The 13,956-nt window shown below is 38.2% G+C and overlaps 1 protein-coding gene across 1 annotated transcript in view; it reads right to left on the reverse strand.

Annotated features, from left to right (window-relative positions):
• MMP20 (matrix metallopeptidase 20) overlaps positions 1–4,032 on the reverse strand; it is a 55,704-nt gene extending 51,672 nt beyond the window's left edge. The window contains exon 1 of the mRNA XM_043996819.1: positions 3,907–4,032. Within this exon, the coding sequence (XP_043852754.1) occupies positions 3,907–4,032 (126 nt within the window). The remainder of the gene's footprint in view (positions 1–3,906) is intronic.
• Positions 4,033–13,956: the final 9,924 nt, after the last annotated feature.

The following is a 13,956-nucleotide window of genomic DNA, read 5'->3' on the forward strand; positions in this document are numbered from 1 at the left end:
AAGGAAGGAATGAAGAAAGAGGGAAAAAAAGAAAGAAAATCCTGTGCTTGCAATATATATGTAGTGGGGTAGGGTTTGGAAATGTTATTCCATTGATTTGGGTAACTCCCAGAGGAAGACACTCACTTGACTAATGGAACTTGTCACGGAGACGTTAAAGTGACTCACCCCAACTGACATAGCTTGTATGTGTTTGATGTGGAACATGAATCCTGGTGTTTTTTTTCTGGTTCTTGGGCTGGTTCTCTATCTGGACCCACTCTGCCTTTCTAACAAATACACATGGTCAAGCAAAACAAATCAACATATGGGCCATGTCTAAAAAATGCATATTTTATTCTGTATTTCTATTTCATATCTTCCCTGCCAAGAGGTGAGAAGCAGGTTTCTCCCTCAGTCTTCTGAAGTCATGACTGGTCTCTGCATCTCCATGATCTTTCAAAAGACATTCACTGTTGCTCAGCAATCACATCTGACACTTTTCTCAGGATGATACTGGACTGTAGTTCATCTGGGCCTGGGTGACAAACTCATCAAAGGCAGTTAGGTATTCTATTATCTCCCCACTTTTCTCGGGTTTTACCTTCCTATTATCCATTTTTATTCTATCCTTTCTAGTTGAAAGATCATTCTCTATGGAAAATAAAATAGAATCAAAATAAAAGTTGAACAGTTCTGTTTCTCTGTGTTCATAGACCTAAAGTGGGGAATAGAAATGTATTGGGGCCAATTCAAACTGGCTAGCAAGGGCAGATTGGTAAATTTTCAGTGTGAATATTTACACCTTAAATTTAAAACATGCTACAAATCAGGGCTTAATTTCTAGTTGTTGATTGTCTATATTTAATAAAATGATGAAGAAAATATGAATACATATTAGACATACATTAAATGTGTTTAATTTTTTTCTCCTTGTAGAGCTAGTTGTTAAACACTTTTACTAGCACACTCTTGACTGGAAGGGATGGGATATCTTGTTCAGTCCCCACATTTTAAGGATGAAGAAATGGAGTTAAGTGATTTGACCACAGTCATAGAGATAGAATTAGAAGGGTTTCAGCATACTAGCAGTTCTTTCCTTTCTTATATCTTCTTTTCCTTGATAGAGCTAGATGCTCCAGCATCTTTAAAGAAAAGAAACTCTCCAGGACCACAACTGGCCAACACATATTGGGAATGGTATTGGGGTAGCTGTGTTCAGGATAGAAAGGTGTCTGGCAGTCAGTGTGGTACCTTCTAAAAAGCTGGCAGCATTGCCTTCTGAGGAGGTATGGCCACAGTCAGGGCTTATCCTTTGGGAAAAGTCGAAAGTGCTATATGAATGTGAAATACTGTTATTATTTTGATATACTCAATATAATTTCAAAAATTAACAAACATTTATTAAAAAACCTCCTATATTCAAGGTGCTCTGCTACTTACTGGAGATACAAAGACAAAACTGGTAGCTATTTTCATTTAAATTCTACAGGTAGAATGCATATTCATTTGCATAAGTGGGGTTCAAGGAATATTGAGGATGGAGAAATAGCTAAAAACTAGGTGGAAGAGGAGCAGGAAAATTTTTTAGAAGGAGATAACACTTGCTCTGATCTTTGAAAGAAAAGAATAACAACTACAATAATAATAAACAAAGTATTTATATAACATCTTAATGTTTGCAAAGTGCTTACAAATATCTAATTTTAGTCTCACAACAATCCTGGAAGGTAAGTGCTATTATTATCCCCATTTCATAGATGAGGAAACTGAGGCAAACAATGGTTAAGTGACTTGTCCGGAGTCATATGTAGTAAGTGTCTGAGGCTAGATTTGAACTCAAGTCTTCCTGACTCCAAGTCTAGCCCTCTAGAGGTCAAGAGGGAGTGCATTCCAGCCATGGGAGATGGGTTGTATAAATAATTCATGTAGGTATCAAGATGGAATATCAAGTTCTGGGAGCAGCTTTTGGTCCAATTTGGCAAGAATGTAGCATAGCCCATGAGGGGGATAGTATGAAATGAGGCTAGAAAGATAGGTGGGAATCAGACCGGAGAGGTTCCTAAATACCTGACTAAATGGTTTCCAATGCATGTTATAGACAAGGAGAAACTATTGAAAGTTTTTGAGCAAGTTACATAGTTAGATTTGTTTCTTAGAAAAAAAAAAATGGTTTGTGTGTGGAGATTGAATTGGCTAGAGGGAAGCTGGTAACCAGGAAACCAATTAGGAGACTATTATAATAGTGCAGGGAAGATATGTTAAGACCATGAACTTGTTAAGAGCATAAGAGATATATGGTAGTGTGATAATAAAATCTTAGCAACTGATTGGATCTGGAGTTGGGGTAAGGGAGAGAGAAGACTCAAAGATGACTTTGAGTTTATGAACCTGGATAGCTAGAGGTTGGTGGTTCCCTGAACAGAAGCAGGGAACTTTGGAGGTAGGATAGATTTAGGTGGGAAGATAAATGCGTTCTATTTTAGACATGTTGAACTTGAGATGCTGATAGGACAACCAGGAGCATATTTTCAGGGTCACTTGATGTTAAATGAGTGTAGGAGTTGTATATGTAGATTTAGTTGTAGATTTGTGTAGAGAAAATACTTAGAGCCAAGGGCTCTGATGAAATTTGCAAAAGAAAAAGTAGGAGAGAAGAGGGCCCAGAACAGAATTGTGGCTATGCTGATGCTAAGGTGGCAGATGTTGGATAATAATCTTAAGAGACTGAAAAGTAGTGATCAGATAGAAGGAGGACATCTGGAAGAGAGCAGTGTCATAGGTGTAAAGAGAAGGGATCTTCTGGTAGGAAAGGAGAGTATATGTCGAAGTATCAAAAGTGGTGGAGATGTCTGGGGCAGCTAGGTGGCACATTGGATAAAGCATCTGCCCTGGATTTAGGAAGACCTGAATTCAAATCCAGCCTCAGACACTTGATACTTACTAGCTGTGTGACCTTGGGCAAGTCACTTAACCCCCATTGCCCTGCAAAAACCAAACCCCCCAAAAAAAGTAGTGGAGATGTCAAAGAAGACTTTAACTGAGTAAATATTCTAGGATGTAGCAGTTGAGACCCTGAGTAATCTAACTATTACTATTATACATTGTGTAATGTTTATCTTCTATTAATAAGATGTGACTGTATTCATGGAGCTTACCTGCCAGTAGGGGATATAAAGTAGGTACACTCATAATTATAATTCAGGATAAAATGTGGAAGTGCAGTAAGAGAGGAATGGACTACTAGAGGAATTCAGAGGAGGGAGAGATTGCTTCCACCTGGGGAGAATTAATGATAGCTTCTTGGAGGAAGTGATAGTTGACCAGGCCTTGAGGTAAGGGAAGGAGTTAAATAAGCATAACTATAGGAAAGGCATTCCACAGAGAAGAAAAGTTATGAACAAAGGCAGAGAGTGCATTCAAAATTGTCCCATTTTCCTAGATTGAAATAACATCAGAAAGATAGACTGGGGATAAACTGAGGAAGGCCTTCAATACTAAGCAAAATTGAGTATACTATTTCCAACTGAAAGCATCTTTTAATAGAAGGGGAAATGGAAAGAAACCTGAAGACATTGGAGGCACCACAGAGGGGAATGAATAGCACTGAAAGGAAGGTGACTAGGAATTTAAGAAAAAAAAAAACAACAAAAAACACCTTAACTACTTTGCAATCTTATGGAAGGCTGGTACCATCCACAAAACATCGACTCATTCATTCAATTGTTCATTCATTGAGTATCTACTGTCTGCAATGCCCTGAGTTTCAACCCCTGGAAAAAAAACAACAGACTAGGGTCTATAATTTCAAGAAGATCTGATCCAAACAGTCTAGAAGTTATGAGCAATGAATCCAGATTTCCACCTGTTTTCTCTTTGCAGCCTCTCTAATATTACATATAAAAGGATGTGCAGAGTTTCACTAACCTGTGCAATATAAAAGTCCCTCCTTGTTGACCTGGTGGGGGATGGAAATAAGACCGATGCAACAGCTGACAATTTCAAAGCAGTGATCAGGAGGAAAGAAAGGCCATATGCCTGTAGTATCTTCATCTCCTTAAAGCTGGCTTGGAAATCCTATCAGTCAGTGTGTGAGCAACAGATAATACACGTTTGCACTTCGACCTTGTGAAGCTTTTATAAAGCCAAACAGGTCTGTGAACTCTGGGCCAAGATGATTCATGTCTCAGAAGGTAATTATACAGCTGTTTTGTTTATCTTTGATGACGGGGTATCACAATAGTTCACAAGTTTCAGGAAAAGCTTCATTCTTGGTGATTTGGAAAAGTCATGGAACGAAAAACAGTTATTCCTCATGATTGATGAAAAATGTAATACATATGACAAGAACTCAGTTAACTAGAACATATTAAATGCTTCTTTGGACCTCAGTTTTCTTTTCTATAAAATAAAGGGTTAAATAAAAATTCCAAGAATGTCTCTTCTAGCCCTAGCATTTTTTAATTCTAATCCACTGGAATTTTTCATGCCCCTCTTTTTCTAGAAAAACAAGAACAACAACATAGGAATGACTGGCTCCTGGCCGGGCATGGAGTGGACCTAACAAAGGGATATTAGGGATGTACTTGTCTGGAATTTTACAAATCTAATGATAAAATCTTTAAATTGAAAAGGAAAATGTGAGCAAGGAGAGAGAGGGACTGCTTAATTATTTCCCATACTAGATAGCATAGATACAAAATAAGAAGAAAGACAGTAGTAGAGAAACTCAGAACTTCATAGGAGATGGGATTTATGAAAAAGAACCAGTAATAAAAGCTGTGAAATGAGAAATCTATACACACATGCACAAATAATGGGTGGCAAAGAGGCAAATTTAACTTTGTACTTCTAAGTTTAGAGGGATGCGATCTGTGACTGGATTTTTATTTTGGCTTCAAAAGAAATGCAGTAGTTATGTAGAAGGGGTGATGGAAGAGTTAAATTATATATTAAGAAAATATAGTATAACATATTGAATTGCTTGTGTTCTTAAGGGGGGATGGAGAGGATGGAAGAGAATTTGGAACGCAAAGTCTTAAAAATAGATGTTACAATTTGTTTTTACATGTAAGGTGGGGGAAAATTCTAAATAAATAAATAAGAAAATATACTCAAGTGAAGAAATTCAGGAAGTGTCGGTGGTGAATATAGATGAAGATTAACAGTAGCAGAAATATGACATTGTCATTGGTGTATACAAAAAGACTCCTACTTGGAAAGAAGTAGAGATGATGAGTTTGGAAAACAAATCACAAATGAGGCAAGAACAATGGAATAAAAATGATAGGGGAGTGTAATTATTAAAACATTTCATTGAATTCTTTCTCTGCAAAAACACAATAATGACTAACTTCTTGACTTGCTTTAATGAAAATTTTTACCTTTCAAAGGGTAGGAAACAAGAAGGGGAAATTCTATTTTGGCTCTTATTCCAAACAACAGGGAAAAAGTGGTTTCTAGAGGGGCCATTCTATATTAGAAGTAAGAAGATAGAAGAAGAGAGGAAACACAGGTCTAGTCTGACATATACCCTACATTATGGGAAAGCAAGTTTCAAAATGTTCAGAGAAAGAACAAATAGAATGCCATAAGTTAAATTCTATAGGAATAAGTCCAGGAGGAAAGAAAAGCTCTCAGAAATGAAATTTAGAAGGCACAAAGAAAAATAACTTCAGCGAGGATGGGGAACTATCTAAAGCCATCACTGTGGATATACAGGGAACTCCTCAAACTAATTAGATTTTAGGGAAAAAAATGTGCAAAAAATGAAAGCAACAGAAGGCAATAGAGGATGAATATAAAATCTATGGGAATAATGTCAGTACATCCAGTTGATAAGTGGTCAAATTATATAAGTAAACAGCTTTCAAGAGAAGAAATTCATGGGGGCAGCTAGGTGGCGCAGTGGATAAAGCACCAGCCCTGGATTCAGGAGGACCTGAGTTCAAATCCCGCCGCAGACACTTGATATTTACTAGCTGTGTGACCCTGGGCAAATTACTTAACCCTCATTGTCGTGCCGAGAGAGAGAGAGAGAGAGAGAGAGAGAGAGAGAGAGAGAGAGAGAGAGAGAGAGAGAGAGAGAGAGAGAGAGAGGAAATTCAAATCATCAATGGTTAAATAATTCTGTAATATGAAAAACCACTCCAAAAATTAATAAGAAAAATACAAATTAGAATAAACTGAGATTTCACAATATAGTAAATTGTCAAAGATTGAGCAAAAAGGAAACTGTCAATGAGGGAAGAGAGATGGGAAGCTAGACATACTAATAAACTCTTGGTGAATCCCTGACTTGGTCTGACAATTCAGGAAAATGGTTCGGAATTATGTGAGAAAAGTCACTGATCTGTGACTTATTGTTTCTACTATTAGATATATGCTAAAGAAGTCCAAACCAGAAGGAAAAATAAGTCTAGCGAGTGTCAAACTATTCATAGCAGCATTTTGATGGCAAGTAAAAAGTGTAAATGTGGGTGCCCATAGATTGGAGAGTGGCTGAACAAGTTGTGGTATCTGAATGGAATGGAATGTTATTGTTCAGTAACACATGTTGAATATGAAGAATTAAGCTTTATGGAAAAATACAAAAATTCATATGACTAATGCAGAATGAAACAAAGAGAACCAGAATGATATACATAGTAACTACAATAATGGAAATGAACAAGAAAAGGAAGTTGAATTCTGACTATTGTAATTTAAAAAAAAACAAAAAAAACCCCTTCTTTCCTAAGAAGAGTTAATGAAACACGCCTCCCTCTTTGCAGAGAAGTAGGAAACCATGGAGACAGAACATTACATATATTCTTACATGTGGTCACTGTCAATGTTTTTTTTTGTCAACTTTTTTTTCATTATTAGGTAAGAATTCAAGTCCAGTGGTAGGGAGAGTGTTATATGCTGAAATTAGTGCACTTCGGAAACAAATATAATCAATAAAATATTATTTTAAAATGATATTGATCATCAAAAGAAAAACAACACAAGAGAGAAAGAATATTGTCAGGAGTTCTACAGGTCAAAATGAAGTAACAAAGCTAAGGACAAGAGCAAAAAGAACACAGTAGGGGAAAGGAGACCAAAGATAGGATAGGTCCAATCTTCAGGGTGGATGGGATGATGATAATGGATAATCGAGGGAAGGAGAAGCTGCTTATTATTATTTTGGTTCTGTTTTGTCTACCAGTGAGAATTATCTTTAGTATGGAAAGACCAAAACAAAAATGACTGAGTTGTACCATAGATAAATAGAATGAATTAATTAATAAAAAATATGTATTGTGTTTACTAAGTGTCAAGTAATATGCTAAGCTTGTACAATGCAAATACAAAAATAAGAGTCTCTACCCTCAAAGAGCATATATTCAAGTAGGGGGAAGACTAAGCATGTAGGAGTGTGATAGCCAGGCCAGAGAGTTATGCTTGGGAAGTCACATAGTGAGTGAGACAAAAGAGCAGTCGACTGACACATTCTTCCCAGAGAAAGGGGTAATGTTCATGAATAAATCACTTAGATTTTTTCTTGGTTAGCATCAGACTCTAGGCCCAGCTGAACTAACTATATTCCTGGGTACTGAAAAAAGTAGCAATTAAAATCGCTGTCAGTGATCTTTGAAAGACTGTCAAGAATGGGAGAGAGACTGCAGGACTAGAGAAAAGTCAAAATTATTCTTTTTAAAGGGAGTAGAATGAAGTTTGAAGATTTTAGGCTAATGAGCTTGGGTTTAATTCCTGGAAAAATTGTAAAATAGCTTGTTAAAGGCTATTATTGGGGCACAGTAGAAAGAGCACCGGCCCTGGAGTCAGGAGTACCTGAGTTCAAATCCGGCCTCAGACACTTAACACGTACTAGCTGTGTGACCCTGGGCAAGTCACTTAACCCCAATTGCCTCGCTAAAAAAAAAAAAAAAGGTTATTATCAATGAGTTGGATAAATTAGTGACTCTGTATTCTAGAGCTTAGCTAATGGACTACTTCCTGTTTCTCATATATGGCTCTTCCATCGCCTTTGTACTGGGTAGTTCCCAATGTTCTTCCTGCTCACTTTCACCTCTTGGGATACCTGCTTTTAGTTAAGACTTGACTCAAGGGCTACCTTTTACAATAGGTATTTGTCTCTTCCTTCACCCCCACCCCACCTCACCTTGCTGCTAATGCCTTCTCCTGCAGGATACCATGTCTCTGTGGTATATGTAGATACCTAGCACTTAATAGAATCTCAACAAATGCTTGTTGATTCAGTGAGTGACCAATTCCTAATGTCAAGCTTGAAACATTTGCAGAAAATACAATGCTGAGAGCAAAAATCCTGTAACAGAGTCAGGGTCCCAAAAGATCTTGATAGGCCAGAACATTGCAGTACATTTTGGTTGATGACATTTGATTGGTATGAATGTAAAGTCCTATCCTTGGAATCTAGGAAATCAACGTCACAAATCCAAGATCGTGGAGGCAAACTAAACAGCAAACTCAATAAGAATCGCTAGAACTTTTTCAGGTGAACCGTTATCTAGTCATTTTTTCACCACAGTGTGAAATGACTACCTCAAAGCTTTCTAAAGAGCTTAGGCCGCAGTTAGAAAGGCACAGAACCAAAGCCTCGGGAATTGATAGTTCTACTTTACTCTATCCTGATTAGGCCATTTGGGGAGTATGGTGGTCAGTTCTGAGTGTGACCTTAATTAGATTGCCCAAGGATATGGTACTGAGTTCCCTTCCCCGGAGGGGGTGGGAGTAGTTGGGACTTTTGTAGTAAAGGCTGGATGATCACTTATTGGACATATTTTAGGGCTAATTCTTGCTCAGGTCCTGGTTGGCTTTTGAGGTCCCTTCTAAATCTGAGATTCTTCAATGAAAGAGGCAGATGACTAAGAAAGCAAATTAATACAGGAAAAAATAGGCAGCTGGGTGATTCAGTGGATAGAACACTGGGCCTGGAATCAGGAACACCTGAGTTCAAATCTAGTCCCAGAAATTTACTATTTGTGTGACCCTGGGCAAGTCATTTAACCCCTGTTTGCCTTAATTCCCTGGAGAAGGAAATGGCAAACCACTCTGATACTTTTGTCAAGAAAACCCCATGGACAGAATCATTGTGCTGTGGTCCATGGGATCATGAAGAGTCAGATACGACTGGACAACAACAGGAAAAAAACCTCAACATTTTTCCTGATTTATCATAGATTCAGTATAAATAAAAACAAAAGTTATATTGGACTTTAAGGTATGCAGAATGCCTTTCTCCTGATGCTCTTATGAGGTAGAGGGTACAGGTGTTATCACTGTTATTTTACAGAAAGAAAACTGAGGCTTTGAGATGTTGTACGACTAACCCATCACCACATAGATAGTAAGTATCTGAGGGGGAATGCCAACCCAGATATCTGCACTTCAACCCTAGTGACCACACCCAGGGTCTTTTATCATATGTATGTTGATTACTCTGGAGGTTGGCAAGGTCCTGACTCTCCAAAGAATATTCTGCTATGTTCCTAGTATAGGCAAGTTGTCTGATGCACTCTAAGGAGTTTTTCAGCAAGCTGAAAACAATTATAATTTTCAAGTTAACCATAAAATGCAGTTAATCAGGATCCTATGTGTAGAGCTAGAAGGAAAACTGCAGAGTGACCTAGCCAAGACCATATAAGAAATAAATAATAGTTAAGATTTGTACTCAGGTCCTTGGACCTGAACTACAGCTCTCTTTTCCATCCCCTGAATTGCTTTGTTAATCCAAATTTCATTGTGTTGCATGGTTACACAGGCTTTTTTTTTTTTTTACTACGAATTAGTTCCAATATATATGATTTGCCACTGATTCTTGGTTCTGCTGTGCATGTCTATTCATAGAATCACAGAATTTGAGAGTTAAAGGACTCCATCAGCCATCTACTCCAACCCAGCTTCTCATATTTCTTATGTCTAGTGCTATCTTTACTTTTTCCATTTGTTTTATTTCTTGCTTCAGTTCCTCTTGAGCTTTTTTTTATTGGCAGGGGAAGAGTAGGGAAAGCTTATACGTTCCTTCATTTAAGATAAATACAAGTCAAATATTCCACTGAAATCCTGATGTCTCATTGTGGTATGAAAGTGACATTGGAGTCTCAAAATCTGTGTCAGTGGAGCACAAGTTTTGACAGTTTTTAATAAAATAGAAAGACAGGGTAAGGAGCCAGTAATGGACTATATCTGTTGGGTAAAGCAGTGCTCTTCAAACTTTTTAGACCATAAAACTAATCAATTTTTTAAAAAGGAATTTGAGAAGCACCAGTGATGTATATATTATTTACTCATTTATAAATTATAGCAATCAATTAATCATCAACTATTTAAAAATACCTACTAAATATCAGGTACGAGAGATAAAACTACAAAGAATAAAATACAAAGAGCTTGCATTCTTTCAGGGAAAACACAAATATATGAATATCTACAGAATAATTCAGAAGTCAAATAGAAGGTTAGAAACAAGAAGAAAGAATGAGGTAGAGGTGAAGCAGGAATTCATTTGAGGCATGGAAAGCCAGAGAGGACAGTTGGAGTACCATGTTTGAAGTATAGAGAAAAGGCCGGTTCTGTAGTAATGTAAAGGGTAGTAATATATAACTATAACTATATATATACACACACATATAACTATATATATAAATGTATTTAATATATATAGTTATAGATCCATATGTGTATATATATACACACACATATGGATCTATAACTATAAATATTAAATACACACACACACAGAAATGCACATACAGAGAGAGAGAGAGAGAGAGAGAGAGAGAGAGAGAGAGAGATTGGGGCAGGTAGTGAAGGTCTTTAAAAACCAAACAGAGGGGGCAGCTAGATGGCGTAGTGGATAGAGCACCGGCCCTGGAGTCAGGAGTACCTGAGTTCAAATCCAGACTCAGACACTTATTACTAGCTGTGTGACCCTGGGCAAGTCACTTAACCCCAATTGCCTCACTTAAAAAAAACAAAACAAAAAACAAACAGAGGAGTTTGTATCTGATCTGCAAGACAATGGGGAGCCACTGGTATTTATGGAGCAGAGGAGTAACATAGTCAGGCCTAGGTTCAGCCTAAAGGAGAATAGAATGAAGGGGGAAGGGACTAGGCAGGAAGACCAATTTGGAGACTGTTACAGTTGTCTAGCCAAGAGGTGATGGGTACCTGAACTAAAGCAGTGGCTATAGAGAGAAGGGGACAGACTTGATCATTATTGTTGAGATATAATCAACAAGATTTGGCAACTGGTTGGATCTATAGGGTGAGGGAGAGTCAGAAGTCAGAGATGATATCAAGTTTGTGAACCTGGGTGACTGGAAAAATGGTGGTGTCTTCAATAGAAATAGGGAAGTTTGGAAGAAAGATGAATCTTTGGGGAAAGATGGTGTAATGAGATCAGTATTGTGGATTGCACCTCTCCATACATGTACATCTTGTGAGACTTACTCTTTACCACTCAAAATGAAAGGGGACTCTTACTTGTTTACTGTCTTGGAACTCAGAGACCATCCTCCTTAGGGTGCCTGCTGAAACCCTAAAGTCTTCTAGAAAACAGGGAGTGGATATGTGCTTGTGTGTGGATTGTTCTAATGGCAGCTGTGTAGCTACTACTGTAGTGCCCGGCTAGCTGTTAGTTTATAAATGCCTGGAGGGACCAACACATAGCTCAGAAGAGAAGAGCTTGTGAGTTTACACAGTAGATTGGAGAATAAGGGTAGATGTGATTGTCTTGGAGACAAGCCCAGTGATTGGTTATCATAGGGAGGGTGACCCACTTAGGCAACCAATGGTGCAAGAAATAGACTAGCAAAGTTCAAAATGGGTCATTGCAGAAGTTTGAGCTCCAGATAATGATTTTTTTGTCACAGAAACTCATGCAAGACATCTGTTATGGCATGGATGTGTTGATATCTTCATTAGTTCAAAGAGTTTACATACCAATGAAATCACAAATCCTTGAAGCTGAAAAGCAAAAAAGCATGTCCAATTAGTCTTGCCCCTCATGGTTTCTTTTCTTTCTTTCTTTTAGTAGATATTTTTAGGAGATATTTCCACCCTGATCTTATCTTACTGTGGTTGTTTTTTGATATTATAGAATTTTTGTTTGTATCAGCCTTTTGCAATTTATTCATTTTCCAGATTTAAATTAGGTTTTTTTCCCCCTTATTTGTGCTAGGTTTTATTACAGTTGTTATCATGGACTTGGTTTCACCACTCCAGTCCGTCCTACACACAGCTGCCAAAGTGATTTTCCTCCAACATAGAGCTGACAATGACAGTACCCTCCTCAAAGAATTCCAATAGTACCTCTAAGATAAAGCATAACTCTTCTGTTTAGCATTTAAAATCCTTCAAAACCTGACCCTTCTATTTCTCTCCAGAGAACATTCTGTGTTCTGTGATCCAGACAAATTGGTTTTCTCTCTGTACCTCACACACGACATTCCATCTCCTATCTCTAGGACCTTGTACCAGCCATCCCTAATGTCCATACCGCATTACCTTCTCACCTCTGTCTCTTAGAATCTCCCAGGGATTTCAAGATGCAGCTTATCATTACCTTCTACATTAAACTTTTTTCTGATTTCCCCCAACTGCTGGTACCCTACCCCTCACGCTTCACCTTATTTAACGTCTTTGTATTTATTCTGTATATACTTGTATGTATACTTATATTCTCTATTAGAATGTGAACTCCTTGTGATTAGGAGGTGTTTCATTCTTTGTGATTGTACCTCTAACACCTAGCACATTGTAGGCCTTGACGGATTGCATTCTTGCCTTCCATCTTCTGATTGAATTCTCCTCCAGGCTCTGGTCCCGACTCTCTTGACTAATAGAAGATGAATGTAGTCTTCTGGAAGGTTCTGAATGAGTTCACTGTCAGAATAGGGTGACCTGCTTTTATCCCCCAGACCAGGAAGAGAACAAAAGGAAACATAACTACTTAGTCTACAGCAATCAGTCAATCAACTAGGATGGATTAAATGTTAGAAACTGTAGAGAGGGGAAGTTTAAATATTAAAAAGAGAGAAAGGAAATAAGAGAGAGGAAAAGCTGTTGGAGATGACATGAAGTGATGGGATCTCAGGTGTAAGTCAAAGGACTGGCCCTGTCAAGAAGATGGGCCTCATCCTTAACAGATCCTTTAGTGGGCAGCTAGGTGGTGCAGTGGATAGAGCACTGGCCCTGGAGTCAGGAGGACCTGAGTTCAAAGCCAGCCTCAGACACTTAACACTTACTAGCTGTGTGACCTTGGGCAAGCCACTTAACCCCAATTGCCTCAGCAAAAAACAAAAAACAAAACAAACAAAAAAACAGATCCTTTAGTAAAGGAGGAGATAGATGAGATTACAATCAGGGGGTTTGAGATGAAGAGATTGGATGAAGAAAGGGCCCCTCTCACCTGTCTGATCATTCTTATTATCTGTACATTAGTGGGAAAGTCATACCCATCTCTGTGTGCCTCCGTTTCCTCATGTGTCAAGAGAGGTGATTGGAATAGGATTACAGATTCAGATTCAGAGCTGGAAGGTGAGGCTCAGAAAAGATAAATGATTTGCCCATAGTTACATAGCTGATAGGTACCTGAGGCATGAGTCAAACCCAGGCTTTCCCAATTCAGAGTCCAGCAGCCTATCCACAGTGCCACACTCACCTCAAAGGTCCCTTCCAGCTTTAAAATCCTATGATCTGCCTAGTAGTGGAGGGGTGCCTTAATTGACTTTTCCAGATGTCTTGTTAATATATGTAATTTCACATAATTCTGTAGGAAAGTCCATAATAATTGTTTTTCAGCCTGTCTGCAAAATGCAAGGTCTTAAATGGAATCTGAACATTCATCTTTTTTTGGGGGTGGGGGGGGCAGGGCAATGACAGTTAAGTGACTTGCCCAGGGTCACACAGCTAGTAAGTGTCAAGTGTTTGAGGCTGAATTTGAACTCAGGTCCTCCTGAATCCAGG

Source organism: Dromiciops gliroides, chromosome 3, assembly GCF_019393635.1.
Source record: "Dromiciops gliroides isolate mDroGli1 chromosome 3, mDroGli1.pri, whole genome shotgun sequence".
Classification (NCBI taxonomy): Eukaryota; Metazoa; Chordata; class Mammalia; order Microbiotheria; family Microbiotheriidae; genus Dromiciops; species Dromiciops gliroides.